This window comes from Rhinoderma darwinii, chromosome 4, assembly GCF_050947455.1.
Source record: "Rhinoderma darwinii isolate aRhiDar2 chromosome 4, aRhiDar2.hap1, whole genome shotgun sequence".
In the NCBI taxonomy this organism is placed as follows: Eukaryota; Metazoa; Chordata; class Amphibia; order Anura; family Rhinodermatidae; genus Rhinoderma; species Rhinoderma darwinii.
The window spans coordinates 247527914-247551250 of record NC_134690.1 but is presented as its reverse complement, the minus strand read 5'-3'; the positions used below and the strand labels follow the sequence as shown (position 1 = coordinate 247551250).

Genomic DNA, 23337 nt, shown 5'->3' with positions numbered 1-23337 from the left:
TATGAGACCGACCCAATTCTTTTGCACCCACCAGATGAAGTGTCCCTAACTTTCAAAAATCAAGTATGGACTAACAAGCACTGCATTTACGTTCCAGAAACTGTAAGATTAAACGTGCTAAAATTAATGCATGACTCTAAACTAGCAGTTCACAAGGGGATTCAGAAAACACAAGAATTTCTTTCCCGCTTCTTTTGGTGGCCCAATTATCAAAAAGATGTGAAGAAATATGTTTCTTCTTGCAACACCTGTGCCATGTACAAAACTCCTCGTACCTCACCCATGGGATTATTGCAGCCTCTGTCAATTCCATCTCGTCCTTGGGGATCTATTTCTATGGACTTTATTGTCGACTTACCAGTCTCCAAAGGGAAGAATTCCATCTTAGTAGTGGTTGATCGGCTCACTAAAGCAGCCCATTTTATTCCTTGCCCTGGACTACCTTCTGCTAAAGAGACTGCTGATCTTATAATTCAGAATGTGTTTCGTCTTCATGGAATACCAGATGAAGTGGTTTCGGATCGCGGAGTACAATTCACATCAAGATTCTGGCGGAGTTTTTGCACAGCACTCGACATAAATGTCAGTTTGTCTTCTGCTTTTCATCCCCAGTCTAATGGTCAGACTGAGCGCACAAATCAAACGTTAGAACAGTATCTCCGATGCTACATCTGCCATTTACAGGATGACTGGGTCGATTTGCTTCCAATGGCGGAGTTCTCCTACAATAATTCTCAGAATGCCTCCACTAAACAAACACCGTTTTTTGCAAATTTGGGTTACCATCCCAGTATTCTTCCTAATCTTCCCAGAGAAACTTTTATTCCTGCAGTGACTGACAGAATACAATCACTTCAACAGAATCTGGAAATGCTAAAAATTACATTATCAATTGCCCAGGAGAAATATAAGGAAACCAAGAATCTGAAACTTCACTTACCTTCAGCAAAATTGGGCCAAAAATTTATTGGTCCTTTCAAGATTATTGGACAACTAAACTCAGTGGCTTTTTTCGTCTCAAACTTCCCAGACCAATGAGAATACATCCAGTGTTCCATGTATCCCTACTGAAACCTGTTGTTCCAAATCCATTTCCAGGACGCCACCTGTCTCCCCCTGATCCTATCAAAGTTGATGGACAAGAACATTATACTGTTGAAAACATCCTGGACTCCAGGATATTCAGAAATCGGTTGCAATATCTAATAAAATGGCAAGGATATGGCCCTGAGGATAATTCGTGGGAACCCGTAGGCAATCTCAATGCTCCTCGACTGGTTAGGGAATTTCATCAAAGATATCCAGATAAACCAAGTCAAACATCGTCCTGAGGCCGCTGTCGAAAGGAGGGAGTAATGTCAGGATTCTGTTGTTGTACTGCAAAATTACCACTAGTGGCCGGTGTTTTACACTTTGAAGAATTGTGCTGCACTTTTACTCCTTACCACTGGAGGCTGCTGTTTTGCCCTTAAACTTGCCCTTAACCAAGATGGCAAATGTTGCATCGTGTGGAACCATCTTGTTTCCTGTTTGGGCCTACTTCAGACCACATGGAATACCAAACAGTGCTTGAGTATTGTGACTTGTTCCAGTCTCCTGCTCCTGAGAACTGTCTTTGCCAGACTGTTCCTACTTCCTTGCTATTTACTACTACTCGTGTTCCACCCTCCAAGCATTGTTCCTGGGGACGTCTCACCGGGTTCTGCACTGTGCTCCACTCGCTACTTCTGACCATAGGATTCCAACAGTGTTCGCCAGTATCGTAACACCAGGTGGCTAACAGGATGAGGGCATCCAAGGTAGAAGTAAGGTCGCGGGCTGCCAATTCGTCCTTGATGTGAGAGGACAGCCAGAAGTTCGCCACCAGTGCCTCATTGTTCAATGCCAGCTCGGCTGCCAGGAGATGGCATACTCCCCTACTGTGGAACCCTCTTGCTTGAGGGTCAACAGAGTAGCTGCGGCAGAGGATGTTCGACCCGGTTCCTCGAACACGGCACCAAAGGACTGCAGGAACAAGGCTAGGTCCGAGGATACAGGTTCTTGTTGCTCCACGATTGGGTTTGCCCATGCGAGGGCCTTGCCAGCAAGAAGGGAGATGATAAATGCTACCTTAGCCTCCTCGGAGGGGAAGAGATGAGCCCGTAGCCTAAAATGAACCGTGCATTGATTAATAAATCCTCTACATGCTCTGGGATCACCATCGTAGGGAGGAGGAGGAGGCAGAGGAACTGTGGATCCGGAACATACAGGAGGAGCAACGGGCAGTGGCACAGCAACAGCGTCAGGTGGAAGAACCGGAGGTGGAACAGTGAGTAGATCCAGACGGAGCAAGATAGAATTCACAGCCTCAAGGAGTTGATCCTGACATGTGCGTAGGTCATGCATCTCTGTCTGTATCTTCTGGATTGCGGTCTTGGGCTGGCCAGCGGGTTCCATGGCCGGAGCGTACTGTCACGGTCACAGGGTATGTAGACCCACTAGGCCGCACCGCCGTAGCGGAGAGGCAGCTGACCATGTCACAGTCTATACGAAAGTCTATAGTAGTTAGTAACACTTGGGTACCTGAACTAATCCAGACAGTGGCTGTGGCTTCAGCACGGATGGAGGTCGGTGCAGCAGGTAACGCCAGACGTGGTGGGCAGTCTCCGATGTGGCAGAAGACACTGGACGAGGCAGAAGACACTGGACGTGGCAGAAGACACTGGACGTGGAAACGACAGCAGGTGCAGTAGACACGACTCCAAAATTAGTAGGCACAGGTACAAGAACAGCACGGGATACAGGAACAGGTAACAGGGCATGGGTAACGACTGGAACGGGGAACACTAAGAGACCATTTGCAAGACAGACTTGGGATAACTAACAACGCTAAGGGAAGGATCAGAAGGGCTGGGGCCTTCTTATAGACCAGGAAATCATGTGGTTGATGATGATGATTGTTTTTAAAATTTGTGGGCGTCGGGAGGTGTGTAAACCCGACGGCCCGTGGCCATGGACGCTACAGTATATATGTACTGACGTTAGTTCTGGGGCTGTATATATGTACTGAGCTTGGTTCTGGTGTTGTATATATGTACTGAGCTCGGTTCTGGTGCTGTATATATGTATTGAGCATCGTTCTGGAGCCGTATATGTCTGAGCTTGGTTCTGGAGCTGTAATTATATAGAATAATTTATAATAACAAAATTGCAGGGCAGATAAAATTGTTTTCAATTTATTGTATATTTAATGGGAACCTGTCAGGTAATTTTAACCCCTTGAACCACCACCATGCGGTAATACACGACCTGACAATGTTTCCAAACATTCCCCTGTATGTTTTTTTCAGATGCAGCAAAATCAATAAAATCAACTTATAAAATTACGCACAGTATAGGCAAATTACTCATTAAAGGATCACGGGGCAATGCCGCTATCCTGAAGAGTCACATAGTCCTTCCTCCAAATCTACCTTTCCATGCTTGATTGACATCCAATGGCTGTTATAAATCACTACCAGTCTCCTCTAACTTTTGCGGATGCGCCATTGCCTTGTACCACTTGCGCATGCACCGTGCAGCGAGGTGTACTCTGCCAGGCTGTACCGTGCATACCAGAACAAGTCAACGGCAAATCCGCAAAAGTTGGAGGAGGCTGCAAGTGATGTAGAATAGCCAGGGGGATGTCAATGAAAATCTGGGGGGCACCATTTTAATTTTCGCCTAAGGCAGCAGAAAAGCTAGACTCGGTGCTGCTTCTTTATATTACTATTTACCACTACCGGACCCTTAATACTGATTATTCACATCATGCCCTAAACCTGTGACACTGCTATCTTTTCAATGTTGTGTATATAGTAGATTTAACATTCATTTATACCTTGAATTCGGAAATATATTAACTTCATCGCTACTATTATACTTTTGTCTTCGTATTTCTTGTGACATTTTTTTTCTGTTATACATGTTGTACCATGTATGGAGGTATAATGTATTTCCTTCTTCCCCCCCTCCCACTTCACTTTCTTTGTACATAATTTTAGTGCTTGATGAAGGTCATTGATGACTGAAACATCGCACGCATACACTAACTGGTAGAATAAAAAATAAAAACAAGAGAATATTACACTCCAATTGGAGTGTCGATTACTTTAGTTTTGTATACTATCGGTTTGGGCTCCTACTCGTGCACCCGACAAAATCCTGGTGCTGTCCGAACCTTCACATTACGTAGACCGAGATATCAACTGTTCAACAATGCATATTCCGGATGTTGGGAGAACAACAACAACAAACGGGAATGACAGCTAGAGGGGCACGGAGGCAAAACTCTGCATGGATGGATCGTCTGATTAGAAGAATGGCACGTAGTATCCATTCTGTACTTTAAGTGAAATTGGACATTACATTCCAAGCTTAGGGTTGCAACCATGTTGACACAAACCATGGTAGGGCGTTTGCACGACATTGGGCTATGAGCCAGATGTCCAGCTACAGGTCTTCCATTACATTAACCACACGCCACCACTCTCAAAGGCTATCATGGTGCACAGCAAGACGGCAATTGGGGCTGGAACGGAGGTCTATCCTCTTAAGCGATGAGTCTCGCTTTTGTCTCGGAAGCAATGATGGCTGAAGATTGGCCCAGTGCCATGGCCATTTCTCCAAAGTGTCCCAGAAGCCATTCTTCAACAGGACAACACCAGGCTGTATGTTGCTCATGCTACTGTGAGCAGCCTGCCTGGCCTAAATGTGCTACCATGGCCTGCAGCGTCTCAGGACTTGTCTCCCATCGAGCACATCTGGGACGTCATTGGTCAGCAATTGCAAATGGAGCTGCCAGCAGCCAATCTTGATGATTTGTGTGCCCAAACGCATTCAGCGTGGCATAAAATTCCTCAGACAACCAATAATGACCTCATTAATAGCATGCCAAGGCATGTAAACGCATGCATTTCTGCGCTTGGCGCTCACACTCGATACTGAATGAATCAAGATGTATGGAATATTATGTTTAGATTTTTTATCATTTGCATATCATTAACATGTCTATCGGGTCTGTGATATCCACAATTCCAAAACTTCCTTTTTGGTGTTGCAATTTCAATGTTGAGGAGCGTACATAATATACTTAAAGATTGCCCAATATTTCTTTGACATTTCAGATGCTATCAATGTTCAGTTAAACAAAAAATTATAGAACAGTTTCAATAAACCTGTATTTAGCAATATTTTTATAAACCTATTAAGGATGTATTTATCATAGAGTATTTGTTGCATATTTTGTTGCAGTTACTGATGCAGTTTCTTTAACCAAAGCCAGAAGTGGATCCAGGAGGAACGAGAAGTATGTTTTTCCTATATACAGTATTTTCCAGGGCCTTAGAAACCACTTCTGACTTCTGCTAAAAAATCTGCATCAAAATTTGCAACTAAATCTGCAACAAATACGCGTTGCGTGAATCGAGTCTTAAAGGTACATTACATTGAGTTAAGCAAGTGCACCTTAACAAAAGAAGATAAAATCAAAATAAGTTGTATTTCTTTTTGATTGATATACTGTATAGTTAAGCATGGGCTTTTTTTAAATGGGGTGTAAATGATATAGCAGCATTAGTCATGTGTACAGTATATATGATGGCATTGTTAGCGTACACAGTATATGCCCCATTATTCAATATAAGCGTTCTTTGCTTTCTTGTATTGGTGGAGTGCCAATGTATTCCACCTTTGTGGGAAAAAAAAAGGAAGCTCCTGCTATATCTCAGTGGATCATCAAGCTTAATGATATAATGTTGATGGAGAATTTAACCTCCGTGATAAAAGGCGGATACGAGCGATACCATGAGACATGGCACAAATGGATGGAGTTTCAAGACACAGAAACTTACAGAGACCTCCTTCGAGGGCATTGAGACAATACCTCTCGCCCCATTATGGTGGTCGAAACACCTGTGTATAGGGAGTTTGACCAGGAGGATGAGAGGGATATTTCTTTATTTCCCGCATGTTTTTTTTTTCTTCCCTTAAGACGACTTGCTCTCCAGTTATAATTTAAGTTAAATACACTAGATATCGAGCTTGTATATAGCTATTGTAGCGACAAGTGTTTACGTTGTTATTAATTCTACTGTAATTTTATCCTAATCCTTTACTTTTATTTTGTAAACCCTTTCCCTCCTCCTCCTTTTTCTGTTTTTGTTTTAAAACCCAATAAAGAAATATGTAGAAGTGCACTTTAACAAAAGAAGATACAATCAAAATAAGCTTTATTTCTATTTGATCGATATACTGTATAGTCAAGCATGGGCTTTTTTAAATAGGGTGTAAGTTATATAGCAGCATTAGTCATGTTTACAGTATATATGATGGCATTATTAGCGTACACAGTATATGCCCCAATATTCATGTGTACCGTATATATGGCGCCATTATTCATGTATATAGTATACAGTATATAGCAGCTTTATTCATGTGTACAGTAAATATTCTAGCAAGATTTATGTACTGTATATAGTATATATAGAAACATTATTCATGTGTACAGTATATAGTGGAATTTTTTATGTTTACAGTGTATATATAGTGGTAATATTCATCTGTGTAATATATATAGCCGCATTAGTCATAGTATATATGACGCCATTGTTAGCGTACACAGTATATTTCCCAGATTTATTTAATAAATAAATTAGGGACACATTGAACTATGATTGAGGGAGTCCATTTTCGGGTATCACCTTATCCTACACCTTAACCTTCACCTTATTCTACTCTCATTTTGGTTAAATCCACTATATATTATTTTTCCTCTAATATCTGTTGTCCCCCCTTCTCCTGCTCCTTAATTTAAATGTTTCCCCTTTATAAGTAAAGGAAGCTTAGGTGCAATACCAGACATAGCCCATGGACAAGAGTGAAATTGTTTATGGGAAAATAAAGCAGACTTTGTTTTCTAATCTCATATAAACCTTGTGTATATGTCTTTATTAATTAATAACCCATCCATATCTAGAATTAAATAGTATACATTTGCATTTGGTTTTAGAATCAATAAAACGTTGTTCTAGTAAACGGGGCAGGGGGCCGCTATGATGAGTAGCTCTCTCTCAGGATGAATGTGCATTTCTATACATATATACACTACCGTTCAAAAGTTTAGGGTCACTTAGAAATTTCCTTATTTTTGCAAGAAAAGCACAGTTTTTTTCAATGAAGATAACATTAAATTAATCAGAAAGACACTCTATACATTGCTAAAGTGCTAAATGACTATTCTAGCTGCAAACGTCTCGTTTTTAATGCAATATCTACATAGGTGTATAGAGGCCCATTTCCAGCAACCATCACTCCAGTGTTCTAATGGTACATTGTGTTTGCTAACTGTGTTAGAAGGCTAATGGATGATTAGAAAACACTTGAAAACCCTTGTGCAATTATGTTAGCACCGCTGTAAACAGTTTTTCTCTTTAGAGGAGCTATAAAACTGACCTTCCTTTGAGCTAGTTGAGAATCTGGAGCATTACATTTGTGGGTTCGATTAAACTCTCCAAATGGCTAGAAAAAGAGAGCTTTCATGTGAAACTCGACAGTCTATTCTTATTCTTAGAAATGAAGGCTATTCCATGCGAGAAATTGCCAGGAAACTGAAGATTTCCTACAACGGTGTGTACTACTCCCTTCAGAGGACAGCACACACAGGCTCTAACCAGAGTAGAAAGACAAGGTAGAGGCCCCGCTGCACAACTGAGCAACAAGACAAGTACATTAGAGTCTCTAGTTTGAGAAATAGACGCCTCACAGGTCCTCAACTGGCAGCTTCATTAAATAGTACCCGCAAAATGCCAGTGTCAACGTCTACAGTGAAGAGGTGACTCCGGGATGCTGGCCTTCAGGGCAGAGTGGCAAAGAAAAAGCCATATCTGAGACTGGCTAATAAAATCAAAAGATTAGTATGGGCAAAAGCACACAGACATTGGACAGAGGAAGATTGGAAAAAGTGTTATGGACAGACGAATCGAAGTTTGAGGTGTTTGGATCACACAGAAGAACATTTGTGAGACACAGAACACCTGAAAAGATGCTGGAAGAGTGCCTGACGCCATCTGTCAAGCATGGTGGAGGTAATGTGATGGTCTGGGGTTGCTTTGGTGCTGGTAAAGTGGGAGATTTGTACAAGGTAAAAGGGATTTTGAATAAGGAAGGCTATCACTCCATTTTGCAACGCCATGCCATACCCTGTGGACAGCGCTTGATTGGAGCCAATTTCATCCTACAACAGGACAATGACCCAAAGCACACCTCCAAATTATGCAAAAGCTATTTAGGGAAGAAGCAGGCAGCTGGTATTCTATCTGTAATGGAGTGGCCAGCGCAGTCACCAGATCTCAACCCCATAGAGCTGTTGTGGGAGCAGCTTGACCGTATGGTACACAAGAAGTGCCCATCAAGCCAATCCAAATTGTGGGAGGGGCTTCTAGAAGCATGGGGTGAAATTTCTCCCGATTACCTCAGCAAATTAACAGCTAGAATGCCAAAGGTCTGCAATGCTGTAATTGCTGCAAATGGAGCATTCTTTGACGAAAGCAAAGTTTGAAGGAGAAAATTATTATTTGAAATAAAAATCATTATTTCTAACCTTGTCAATGTCTTGACTATATTTTCTTGTCATTTTGCAACTCATTTGATAAATATAAGTGTGAGTTTTCATGGAAAACACAAAATTGTCTGGGTGACCCCAAACTTTTGAACGGTAGTGTATGTATAGGTCAGTCATTGCTGCACACAGTCCTTTTGATATCCACATCATTGTTACATAGGCTATGTTCACACGGGGTATTTTGGGGGAGGAATATCTGCCTCAAAATTCCGTTTGGAACTTTGAGGCAGATTTTCCTCTCCCTGCACGCCGATTTTCACGCCGATTTTGCGCCGCGGGCATAAGACAGCGCGAAATACGCTTTCTCTGCCTCCCATTGAAGTCAATGGGAGGTCAGAGGCGGAAGCGCCCGAAGATAGGGCATGTCGCTTCTTTTTCCCACGAGACAGTTTTACTGCTCGCGGGAAAAAGACGCCGACGCCTCCCATTGAAATCAATGGGAGGCGTTCTCGGGCCGTTTTTGCCGAGTTTTGCGACGCGGTTTCCGCGTCAAAAAACTCGGCAAAATACCCCGTGTGAACATAGCCTAAAGGAAATTGTTTATGCTAGGCATTGTGTTTTTAACACACAACAGAAGTCGCCCATCACAAGAAGCAGCACAATTACCTTTGTGACTAATATGCAAATAGTATGTAGAGTAACATAATTAAGCAAAGTTGAATGGATGGCTTTAAAGAGGGTCTGTCACTAGTTTAGTAATGCCCAATCCCCTAGCTAATCTAATAGGCGCTGTCATACTGATAATGCTAGTGAAAATTGTGTTCCAAAACTTTTATTATTTTAAAAGTTATGAGCTTTTTTCTAAATAAGCAAATGAGGCTGTACTAGACAAGTGGGTGTCAACACCAGTGATTCTCCTGAGGTGGAGCTACCTCACAGTCTCTCAATTTCTCGGACTGTGGACCACCTAGCACAGCGGTTCTAGCTTTGAAACAACCGGAAGTATCACCAGTTGAAAACACAGTCGGGAATGGAAGCTGTATACTATATGATCACACTGTGTTGCTGGGCAGGGAAGGGGGAGAAGCGGTATGAGGTTTGGACTGGATCATACAGAAAACATTATACCGCCCAGAGTGAAAAGTAAGAAAAACCTCCCATTTGGCAAGTATAGCCAAATTAGCATATTTAGAAAAATGCTCATAACTTTGCAAATAATAAATGTTTTTGAAAAAAGATTGCATTGTAGTCATCAGTATCATAGAGCCTATTAGAATAGGAGAAAGGGAATTAATAAACTAGTGACAGATCCTCTTTAGTCTAAGTAGATGACTGCAGAAAGTTAATATTTACCTCCCTCATCAGCTTGTGACATGTCTAGCATCTGCTTATCCCCCTCTCCCTATGGCAATAAAAAATATATGCTAATGCACCAGATTCTAGCCACTGCAGAAGAAATGTAGTATTATAGCACATGGCAGCTATTGTGATGATTGGCTGTCCATGTAATACATGGATGGCTCAAGTCCGCAAGAGCGGTTCATGGAGGGGGTACCCACCTGTATGTCATCCATATGCCTTAATAGGACAGAAGGTTGTCTTCATAAGACAACCTCTTAAAAGTTTTTAATATTAATGTGTACTTTTTATATCTATCCCTATATATTACCTGCTATCGAAACATATACTTGTGGAATTTCCAGTATTTATTTTTTTTATGCTCCAATTGGAGAAAGTCCGGAGGAAGGGAGATGGAATTTCTTAATTTGAGTTTTCTTTAATATTCATTAAAAAAAAAAAGACATTTAAAACAAGATAAATATAAAATAATGCATATCAATTGTATCAAATAAATAATACACTAAAGAGAAAAAGAAAAAAAAATGCCCATAGTTTTTTTAATTGCACATACATCTATGAAACGGTCATGAAGCATTTGCTTCACGGTTTTTTAGGGTTTCAAATGATACCCTATTATTCTATTCTCCTCATCTACTTATTTGTTGCAAGTGATTTATTTAAATGGAACATCAGGAGGATATTTTCTAAGTTTGTTTTATCAAATCAGGCTGTGACCTTGATATTTCAGATTTGTTCTTATAATATTTAGTCATGTAGTTGTGCATTCGGCAAGCAGTCACTCTGAGTCATTTTGTTTCTTCCCTCCTACACAGCAGGTCTTTTCTGTGCAGACTTTGAGTGCTTACAAAATGCAAAGCATAATTTGCTTAAATTTTTTTTTTTTTAGATTTCGATCATTAAAAATGTTTACTTAAAACATAAACTTTGATGTAGTTGAATGTATTTCCAAATGCAGGTTTTAAAAGAAAAAACTCAAAACCGTTGACTGTTATGAAAGAAAAAAAAAACTGCTTAACTTAACTGTTTCATAAAAAATAAAAATGACAGTACTTTAGTGAACTTGGAAACCTAGGAGAGATCATCGTTTGCAGAGTAACAAATGTAATGCTATAATTATGTGACCAATTTAGGTAATGTACAATTGTCACTTGTTAATTTAGGAAGACTTGCACTGTTCTCCAGCATAAACATACGCTTCTATGCAGCTGCAGCATAATAACACTACCATTCTCTGACACATAAGCTCAAATGTTTGTTCCTAAACTGAAAAGTAGAAAGCACTCATCTTCTAAAATACAGACTTATACATGGGGATCTTATGAAACAGCTCTGGAAAAAATACCTTGTTATTTGTGTAATATCTTTAAGAGCACAATCTGTCTTGTTATGCTCCTAAAGTGCTGCACCTCCTCTGATCTTTTCTCCTCTACATGTCCTTTTTAGACCACAGCTTTGTTTTCCTGAAATGTTGCTGTAATTTACGCCTGACCTTTGTAGCTTTTTGTCGAGAGCAATTTCTCTAAAAGCAGTTCATACACAATTGGGCACTATGGACAATGCCCACGTGGACTTGTTTGGCAAGGCTTGTGCTGCCATAATACGGAACTATTTTCCTAATGTACACCCCAGGTTTTTTAGTTAGTTAGTTAGTTAGTTAGTTGTCCATGTTGGCTAGACAGAATTTCTCAAGTACATCATCAGGGATTTCTAAAATTTGGGAAATGCATCTACTTTTTCAGGCTCAAATATTCTCTGTAAAATAAGGTCTGCTGTACATCTTCTTCCCCTGATAGTCATATAGTTTAGTTCTGCAGCTTGAGTCTCAAGAAAAATGTTTGGTCAAAAAAATATGAACACTTTCATTTCCATGCTCTAGTAATAGCAAATAACTAGATAAACATATAGCAGACTGCAGTTATAAAAGTTGGTTTAGCAAAGGAACTACTAAAGGACAGATTCAGCCGCAGTGATAGCTGAAGGCAGCTCATTTGTAGAATTTAACAGTTCCTGAGCAAAGTAATAAGCAATGCTATATTTGTTCATCCAGCAACACTCATCGCAGAAAGGCAATGGTGTATATCCATGGCCTGCTGTTAAAATAGGTACACGGGAAGCATGAAAACATATGAAATGAAAGCAGTAATAGGGATTATCACTGCCTTCCTTTTTAGATTTAGAGCACAACATTTATCGGCCAAGTTAGACATAATTGTAATAAGGAATTACTCAAAATTTTAAGTTGCAGACATAATTTTTCTGAATAAGTAAATACAAGGTTTACTGCCGTCTAGTGGATGGGGTTTATATTAAACCAGTAAACTGAGAGCGTCTACTGATACCAACGATTGCTTATTCTGAAATGGAGAAGTACAGAATATAACGTTTTGTAAAATATAGAACATTATATAAAACACTAAGATATACAACATATTCTTAGTATAGATGATAACATTGCAAAAACTTCATAAATGTCATCCTGTGCATTTCTAAAGAGAAAATTCCGTTTTCTTACTATAGACTACAAAGGAAAAGGAGAAAACAAAGGAAAATATTGTTTGGTACAATACATTTTTGAAACTCTTCACATTCTGAAGATTGATGCCAAGATTTTGCATTAATAGCTCATTGAATATTCTAAACATTGTCCTAGTTTTGTCAAATGTTCTGAGTATTCACTTGCAAAATGATCCTTTATTCCTCTTCTCTGTGGTTCTAAGATATTAGGTCTTGAGTGTTTGTGTTTAATAGATGAACAAGAAATGAAGTTCTACAGCAATCTCCACTTTTGGAAAATACTTTTAGATAACTAGCTTTTATAACCGGCGTTGCTCGGGAGGTTGACTTATGGTATAGATAGAGTAAAAGCTCACTATTTAAATACCCAATTATGTGTTGTAAGCCCCCATGCAAATGACCGTAGAATTCGTCCGTAATTACGGACCCATTCAATTCTATTGCCCATGGACACCTTCCTGTATATTTTCAGGAAGGGGTCCGTGCCGTAGAAAGGCTCCGCAAAAGATAGGACATGTCCTGTTTTTGCTTTTTACGGACCGTGATCCCATATTTTATATGGGAGCACGACCCGTATAATAATTAGAGAGTATTAAAAGTTAACTTACCTGCTTCTTCCTCCAGTCCGGCCTCCCGGGATGACGTTTCATCCCATGTGACAATCACAGGCCAATCACAGGCTGCAGCGGTCACATGGACTGCCGCGCCATCCAGGGAGGTCGGACTGGATGTCAAGAGGGACGCGTCAACAAGACAACGGTACGTATCAACTTCTTTTACTTTTAATCACTGCGGAAACTCTGCCCGAAATGGCTGCCCTTTCTTTCTTTCCAGCACTGATAGAGAGAAGGGCATGCCGATTAGTGCAGAGAAAACGGGTCCGTAAGTACGGGTGAAATACTGGTGACACCGGACCCAATGTTATTGGAAGCACCATTAAATATCCTTAACACTATGATCACATGATTAAAAAAAATGTATTCCCTTTAGGAAATAAAAGTCCTAAGCCAGTGCTCCTAGACTAAACGACAAAGTGGTGGATGAGGGGCGAGGACTTCTGATTCATGCCCATTGGCATCGATGTTTTATATTCCAGCTATATTGTGTTTTATATTGGTTATATTATATATGTTTTATATTCGTTATATTATATGTTTTATATTCCAGTTATGTATCGTTATACACCAGTTGCAGGTATTTTATGTATATATTATATACCAGTTATTCTATATTTCACTTATGTTATATACGTCATCACCTTATATATATTTTTTCATTCTTAATAAAATGAGTTTTTGCAGTCCTGTCACTGTATTTCTGGTCTCTACGGGTGGTGCGGCCACATGCTGGGAGTTGTAGTTTCACACGATACAGACGACGTGTCTATTTAATAGATGAGCAGCTCTTCACCTGATGAGGTACTACAACCCTCAGCATGCCCTCAGTGAGAGGATACATAGAGGACTACTGCACTCGAGGTAACCACTACTCCCCCTAGTAATCCGTTCCTCCGGGATTCACCGTCCAGACCGCGTCCTGCAGTGATATGACATTCACCGGCAGTGGAGGGAGACGCGGAGCCCCCGGTGTACCTCAAACTCCACACATAATGTGACCCCCAAAACTGAGGCGGCGGCCGCTCATCCGCTTCCTGTGGGGACGCGACAGCGCGGGAAACTGGGGACGTCACGTGACACATTTGGCACACATGAGAAGCGGCTGCAGGATGGAGCTGTGGCGGCTGCACGCAATGATGGAGGGCAGAGCCTGGTAACAAATGTGTCAGGTACAAATTCAATGCGGTTTTTTTCGTAGCTAAAAATCATGAGGGTCTCATCACTGACGGGATTATTCACACGTAGCGGTCGTGGCGTTTTGCCGCTATTTTGCGACATATGAATGGGACAGCTACAGTTCTGTACATCTGTTTTATATAAGAACACGCTATACAGATGTCACTGACATCGCTGTGTGATCTGCATGCGGTATTACTGCGGTGCTTGATTATAAATGTCCTGTGATAGGGATTAGTCCTAACTGCAGGTCCCAGAAGTCATCGAATGATGTATGTTGCAGCCAATTATGGGCTGTTACGTCATAATAAGGGGGCGCAGCCTGTCAGTGCAATCCGTTACCTGGGGAACGCGTGTCCAATCAAAAATAGCTATTCCCTGATTTTAAATCAATGAAAAATCGGGCTTCAAACAAACTTTCGAAAATATACATAAGGTAATGCTTTACCAATAGTGGTGCAACTACTATCATTCCAATAAATAAAAATATAAGCATTTGTCTTACATGTCAGGGTTTTTTTTTTTGTGTGTGTCTTTAGAGAGCCAGCTATAGGGAACAATAAAAATATTTTTTTTATGAAAACCGCTTTGCAGTACTGCATGTAACCTTTGCTCATGTGGTAAAATGTGGGGCTAAAGAATGCCAGAGTTAGGGCACACTTAAATTAACAAACACATATAAAAAAAAAGAAGGGCTTTAATGTGGCTGGACAACTATATGAACCATAAAGCGATTCCCCTTTTTCAAAATCTCCTATTTTACCAAGGTGGGAACAGGACCGCGCTGCAACGTACATACAATATATTATTTTACTCTGTAGCTCAAACAAGTACGTATACAAGACCATTGTGGGTTTTTCATTCTTTAATAGGAGGGTACCAACAATTTTGTTCACGACTGTACATATTCAAATGCTATTGGTGTAAAATTTCTCAAAACTGACAGTGGTTATTGCATCACAGCCAATCAATCTCTTATATACCTTGAAACTAACTGTCAATTGTAATTTAAAGCTAGTGGTTAAAGGAATCCCCTTATGGGTAACAGCACAGTCTGGAAGCAGATCAAAGATTTTTGAGTAAGTTAATGTTTGGGCCTGCATTTCTACATTAGGAAGTTTCCTACAAAAACAATCCGCAAAAACGTCTCGAAACACGGAGCTGTTTTCAAGAGAAAACAGCTCCTGATTTTCAGACGTTGTTTGTGCCACTCACGACTTTTACTGCGTTTTTCGCTGCGTTTTTTACGGACGTTTTTGGAGCTTTTTTCAATAGAGTCTATGGAAACCTGCTCCAAAAACGTCCCAAGAAGTGTCCTGCACTTCTTTTTTGCGGCCGTTTTTTTATACGTAAAACAGAATGCCGTTTTCCCATTGAAATCAATGGGCAGATGTTTGGAGGCATTCTACTTCCGATTTTTTGGCCATTTTTCGGGCGTTTATGGCCCGAAAAACGGCTGAAAATAGGCCGTGTGAACATACCCTAATAGATACATATTATTAAGGATCAATTCCAGTAAAAGAGTATGGAAGCCATGATGGCTTCCCCATTAGACTGTCAGCAAACACAGGCTGCTTTACTAATCTGTCTGCAGCTTCTCAAAGATTAATTCCACTCTGTAATCTAATAACAATAAAATCCTTGCATGTTCTGATGCCTCTCTCCCTAGTTGTTAAAGGGGTTATGCAGGGACCAAAAATTATTAGCAGTGTACTCAGTGTAATATACATTTAGGTCCCCCGTCACGCTGATTCTGAGATTTTCATAGATTTTTATAGCGCTTCCGGGGGACCGGAAGTCTGATTGTACAGCCTTCTTTGATTACGATACGACTCTTCGTCATGTGACCGATCCCACTGTACTCTATGTACAAGCAGGAGTAGTAGTACAGCGAGTATAACGGGATCGGTCACATGACGAAGAGTCGTATCGTCATCAAAGAAGGCTCTGCAACTAAACTTCCAGTCCCCAGGAAGCGCTATGAAAATCTATGAAAATCTCAGAATCAGCACAAATGGGGACCTAAATGTATATTAGCGACTGTACTCACATACTGCAGTGAGTACACTGCTAATAATTATTGGTCCCCACATAACTCCTTTGATGACTTACTATATTTGTGACTTCACTCTCTATACATGTAATGTATACAATATCCATGGTCACTGGTAGTGATCAGTTGAAGAGTTTCCGGTACAAACTCTTAGGTGGTTCATGACAATGCTGCCCGGTTATCAAATTCTCATTGTGGGATACAGGTGATAGATGAAACATTTCCTATTTTTAAATAGCTCATTGCTCCCCTATTACGGCCTGCACAGGCTCCAGAACAGTAAAAGACCTCCAGAGGTCCATAAGCATGATCAAAAGCTGAATTCCAGACATAGTTATTCTGATTGTTCATCTCTAAGCCTTCCCACAATGCTTTACCCCCCAGGCGACATTAATATTTATTGCCCTGGAGTCTGCATAAGGAATAGTCCCATTGTGTGCAACCCAGCATTTCCTATGCAGACTTCCTGGGAACTCATGACAATGCCTCACTTCAGTAATGCATAGGTTGCAGGCTTATCTCCAGCCTACCTGAGAAACAAGGTACATCAAATAAGATTTTAGGGGTGTTAAGTTTTTTGAAATGTAAAACTTAATAATAAAAAAAAAAGGAGAAGAAGAAGGAGAAAAATAAGAAAAAGAAGTAGCATTATGCTTACCTGGTGGAGATCTAGTGTAACTGTCACATAGTGGTACTGCACCCCATTTTTAATGCTTGGACTTTGCCACCAGGACTTTTTGCCATTTATAGCATGAGTGACTGGATAGTGTACTAAAAAAAGAAAATATAAGTTAAATAATTCTCCAAATACATATTATTTTAAATAAAGGAAGAATTATGGAGTATATTTTCTTGATTATGCACTTAAAGGAAAAAGATTGTCCTCATGTCTTAAAACGACTACAGTAGATTCATTTTTGAAAATTAGGCAATTTTGTTGTCTGAAACATATTGAAAAATGTAATTGCCTAAGTTAATATTCACAGTTTTCTTCTGATCGTCACTTTTTCATTGCAGCAATTATTTTGATTATGTTCTGACAGAGTAATACAGTACAAACTTTATTGATGATTTTGTTTTAGTCCGCCAGTCATTATATATATTTTATGTAGAGTAGTAATATTCTGTTAATATTGTTGTGTTATTAATTGCTCCTTTCATTTTTGCAGCACACTACTGTTCATCATGGTGCAGTATATGGACCTGTCATTGCTTTCCTTCAGTTTTACCCGGTAAAAAGGCTTAAAAATCTTAATTCTAGCCTGGGTCGTGGAGTATTTAAACTAGTTATGAGGAAGGAGGTGTAAGTAGAAAATAAAGGCGTCATTAGGTTAAAGAGAGGTCAAAAGATATTGATGGGTGGAAAAATGGACTATAAGGGGAGATTAGACAACAGGAAAATGAGATCCATTTGTTAAAAAAACACCATTGAAGATAAAAATGCCCACAAAATTTAAGAAAAAAACACAATCCTGTTACTGACCGTGAGAAGTTAGGACACTTAAGTGTATGTTCACAAATGCCAGAAGTTTGGCAAACAAAAATGAGGGAGCTGGAGGCCTTGGTACTGGAGGAACATATAAATATAGTTGGTGTTGCTAAAACATGTCTCGACTCTTTATATGACTGGGCTGTCAATTTGCAGGATTTTACACTGTTTCAGACAGGGCAGATAGGAAAGGCAGTGGTGTATGTCTGTATGTGAGAGGTGATATGAAGGTGAGTATGAAAGTGGCAATAGAGGGTGACGATTTTGAGAAGGTTGACATATTGTGGGTGGAATTACAAAGGGAACTATGGAAGGGAACTATGGCAGATGGAAGTTCAGCAATATAAACAAATAGAGCGGGCTGCACAGGCTGGTACTGTAGTGATAATAGGAGATTTTAATTACCCAGATATTATTTGTTGCAGAATAATTTTATGGCCCAGTGTGTGGAAGACCCTACTAGAGGTGATACTCTGTTGGATCTGGTCATTTTTAATAATAAAGAGCATGTTGGGAATGTCAATGTTCGTGAAAACCTCGGTAACAGTGATCATAATATAGTTATATTTTACATATACTGTAAAAAACAAACACAGGCTGGGAGGGCAAAAACACTTAATTTTAAGAAGGCCAATTTCCCCAGGATGAGGGCTGCAATTCAGGATATAGACTGGGAAGAACTAATGTCAAATAATGGTACAAATGATAAATGGGAGATCATAAAATCTACTTTGGGTAATTATACTGCCAAATTTATTCCTATAGGTAACAAGTATAAACAACTTAAATTAAAACCCACATGGTGTACATGTTCTGTAAAAAGGCCAATAAATGACAAAAAAGAGCATTTGAAAATATAAATTTGAGGGTTCAACTTTAGCCTTTGAAATTTATAAAGAGTTTAATTAAATTAGTAAAAAGGTAATAAACTATGCAAAAATATAATATGAAAGGCGGAGGGCCAAAGATAGCAAAACAAAAAGTTATTTAAGCATATACAGTTATTTCAATAAAAAACAAAGTTAGAACATGTAGGGCACCTCAATAGTGGTAATGGGAGGTTGTTCAAGGGAGATCAACAGAGGGTGGAGCTACTAAATGGATTCTTTAGCCCTGTATGTACAAGGGAAGAAAGAGCAGCTGATGTAGCCAGTGCCAGTGCTGTTAATACATCAATTAATATAATTAATTGAATGAATATAGATATGGTCCAAGCTCAGTCAATGAGTTACACCCAAGAGTATTTAGAGAACTTAATTCAGTTATTTGTGTCCCCCTGTTCATAATATTTAGAGATGCTCTAGTGACTGGTATAGTGCCAAGGGACTGACGCTGGGCAAATGTGGTGCTCATTTTAAATGAAGACTCTTGGTCTTCCCAGGGTAATTATGGATCTGTAAACTGTAGGAAAAATGTTTAAGAAATTACATACAGAAGTATGTGACATAAAATAGTATTAGAAGTGACAGCCAGCACACATTTACTAAAGACAGAAGTTGGCAAACCAATCTGAATGTCCTTTATGAAGAGGTGAGTAGAAGCCTAGACAGAGGGGCCACTGTGGTTATAGTGTTTTTGGACTTTGCAAAGGCATTTGACACTGTCCCGCAGACCTTTAATGGGTAAATTGAAGAGTATAGGTTTAGAAAGTATAGTTTGTAATTGGATTGAGAATTGGCTCAAGGGCCGTATCAAGAAAGTTGTGGTAAATGATTCCTACTCTGAATGGTCCCCGGTTATAAGTGGTGTACCCTAGGGTTCTGTGCTGGGACCACTATTATTAAACTTATTTATTAATGATATATATATATATATATTTTTGCAGATGACACCAAGCTGTGTAATATACAGGGTGGGCCATTTATATGGATACACCTAAATAAAATGGGAATGGTTGGTGATATTAACTTCCTGTTTGTGGCACATTAGTATATGGGAGGGGGGAAACTTTTCAAGTTGGGTGTTGACCATGGTGGCCATTTTGAAGTCGGCCATTTTGTATCCAACTTTAGTTTTTTCAATGGGAAGAGGGTCATGTGACACATCAAACTTATCGAGAATTTCACAAGAAAAAAAATGGTGTGCTTGGTTTTAACATTACTTTATTCTTTCATGAGTTATTTATGTCATTATGGGTGTCAGGTCCGAGCATGCCTAGATGAACAGTTTCCTGGAAAGTGGATTGGTCGTCGTGGGCCAGTTGAATGGCCCCCTAGGTCTCCCGATCTGACCCCCTTAGACTTTTATCTTTGGGGTCATCTGAAGGCAATTGTCTATGCTGTGAAGATACGAGATGTGCAGCAAATGAAACTACGGATACTGGAAGCCTGTGCTAGCATTTCTTCTGCGGTGTTGCTATCAGTGTTTGTAGAGTGGGAGAAGAGGGTTGCATTGACAATCCAATACAATGGGCAGCACTTTGAACACATTTTATAAGTGGTCAGAAACTTGTAAATAACTCATGAAAGAATAAAGTAATGTTAAAACCAAGCACACCATTGTTTTTCTTGTGAAATTCTCGATAAGTTTGATGTGTCACATGACCCTCTTCGCATTGAAAAAACTAAAGTTGGATACAAAATGGCCGACTTCAAAATGGCCACCATGGTCAACACCCAGCTTGAAAAGTTTCCCCCCTCCCATATACTAATGTGCCACAAACAGGAAGTTAATATCACCAACCATTCCCATATTATTTAGGTGTATCCATATAAATGGCCCACCCTGTAGTTTAGTCAATTTGGACACACTGACTGTTTGTCCATCCACTTGGCAAATGTGGTTCAATGTGGATACATGTAAGTTTTGCATCTGGGTGCTAATAATCTGCATTCATCATATGTCCTAGGGGAAGTTAAGCTGGGAGATTCACTGGTTGAGAAAGAGCTGGGTGTGCTTGAAGCATTTGGGATCAGGAGAACATTTTTTTACTTTTTTAGGGCAGATTGGTTTATGCCTTATCAGTATTTTTTTTTTTTTTTGAGAACTAAGTTCTATAGTTCACCCATATCCCTTCTCTTTCTCCCATCGCTTGGTTTACCTTGATGGATATATGTATTTTTTCAACCGTACTGACTATGCAACTTTGTAACTGGAAAATACTAGATACTTCAGGCTCCATATTAAAACAATAGTTAATAAGAAGTACTGTCGTTGCTACAGAGCCAGCATAAAATAAGTCTACTGCACCCTTCATCAACATTACAAACAGGCTTCATTCACATGGAAAATCCTTGTACAGAAGGTTGTACGGCGCCACGTAGAGTCCCCTGTGGTTTTATAAAATGCAGTTGCAGGAACTCTGCTGCCGTATAGGGCTCAAATATTCTCCCCTTAAGCAATGTTTTTAGGGTAGAATCCAATGTAACATATAGTTTGTACTGTTGATTTTCATAGAAATCAAATAATAAAACCTCCATGAAGTATGCCTCCTTATGAACTAAAGGCATACAGTGATGCAGTAGGGACCCATGGAAGTCTGTGAGTGTTCTATTACGGCTCCATATATGTGCATTCATGTGTTTTAAAACCAAGCAAGAAACCATTATATCAATGAAGAGTCTAAAAGAGAGCAAGCAAAATACAATCACATTGTAATTTTCATTGCCACCTTCTCGGGTCAAATGGATGGTAGCTTTAGAAATGAGAAATGGTAGATGAATCAACAATTAACTCTAATCCCTGTTATGAACACTTAATCCTAATTAATTTGAGGCACTGATAAATTGATGGCATATGAAATAAAGTAGAAATTATATCTTCCATAAGGACTATGCTGAGAATTTAATGTGGTTAATGCGGTTTGAAACGCATCCTTCATTAACTCTTGGCATGGGCTTACATTCAATCTACACAACAGCTTCACATTTTATATTTATTTATAAAACGCTACAATAACTTCTATGGGTTTCTAAACTAAAACACAAAAATAGAGGCAAAAATAAAGATCACAACTTTCATTTGTTAGCCCTAAAAAAATATTTGCTATCCAATTTTAATATAGCCCTAATTTATTTTGAAGGATCATGCAGAAAGGCATGAATTTACTCTGATAACTGCCCCAGTTATGTCAGCCCCACCATACAGTTTAACCTTGTAAACTATTTTAGTGGTGTTTTTTGAATAATGTATTTTTGCATGTGTCTTTATGTGTTTTTTTAAGCCTATTGAAATATATGGAGAAAAATCGATTGCACAATGCCATAACTACAGCATGCTGCATTTTGGAATAGAAATGGGCACTGATCACAAAAACGCAAAATCTTAAAATCGTCACTGATCACAAAGCAAAACTCTGTGGAGAATATGTATCAAAACTGGTGCAAAGGAAAAGTGGAGTAGTTGTTCACGGCAACAAATTAGGCTGTCTTTAATTTTACAAATAGCCTATTTTTACATCAATGTATAAACTTAACATTTTGTCTTAAAAAAGTGTAGCACAGACCTGGTGTAGATCTTGTGTTATGGGGTGTGCAACATTTTAATAAATGTTTCTCAGACATTGATCAAATTATTATGCAGTATTATTTATATAGTATAAGATGATACAAACATACAAAACTGTCAAGAATGGCACCTACAGCTTTTGTCAGGGGATTTCTGGTCACAGGTACGGCACTGAGTATGTCTAACAGGATTTCCATGAACGTGTTCTACCAACTTGCAGAACATTTCAGGTCCATTTTCACCACATGTAGCATTTGCTGTTATTATGGCGTTAGAAGCAAGATTGAGAACGGCAGGAAACAATCCTGGAAAAAGAGAAAACAATTTGATTAAAGAGTGCCTTTTCCATTGAGATTACTTATTTATACAAAGAAACTAGCATCAATTTTCTTACAGAATTGCAACTTTACAAAAAAAAGCTATTTTGAAACTCAGCAAGGAATTCCTTGAGGGATAAAGTCAATGTGGGTTTTTTAACCAAAAGGGCTTAAAACAGAGAACTGTGATCTCAAAATAGCAATTTAAGCAGCTGTTCTGAACTGACAGATTTACTTGGCAATACTGCGCTGCCCACTAAGGATCACTTCAAATTGGTCCTTCAATTCGCTATTCAGTTTAGAGTTCTGTGTACTTTTGTAGCACAGTATCATTTGTGTTATCCCGAATCTATGAGATGACAAGCCTAAGGAAATGGAAAGATATATATATACAGTATACATATATATATATATATATATATATAGGGCCCCATACACCTCTATGAGTGCTGTATTACGGCTCCATACAACTCGAAGGTTGACAATCATCAAGGAAAATTGCAGCCAAAAGAATAGGAGCTGCAAATTATTATTATTTTTTAAAAATAAAACGCTAGTATGTCAGATGAAGGGGTATTCTAATTGGTTATTTCCTTTAAGTCTGCCTCGTGAGAATGTTATTGTATGTCTGATCAGACAAAATGTAACACAGTAACATTTGTACTATCCCGAATCTATGAGATGAGAAGTCCAAGGAAATAGAAAGAAGGGGGTGTCACCATCCGAATGTCCCCTGCGACTTAATAATGGCCCCCTGGTCTGCCTTCTTTCTGCACTGGCATGGA

At 39.3% G+C, this 23337-nt stretch overlaps 1 protein-coding gene across 1 annotated transcript in view; it reads right to left on the bottom strand.

Annotated features, from left to right (window-relative positions):
- The window catches only part of LAMA2 (laminin subunit alpha 2), an 852154-nt gene that overhangs the window by 672128 nt on the left and 156689 nt on the right, over window positions 1-23337 (bottom strand). The window contains exons 3-4 of the mRNA XM_075863715.1: window positions 22370-22540; window positions 16959-17071 (exon numbers count right to left, since the gene is read on the bottom strand). Coding sequence (XP_075719830.1) covers window positions 16959-17071; window positions 22370-22540 — 284 coding nt within the window. The remainder of the gene's footprint in view (window positions 1-16958; window positions 17072-22369; window positions 22541-23337) is intronic.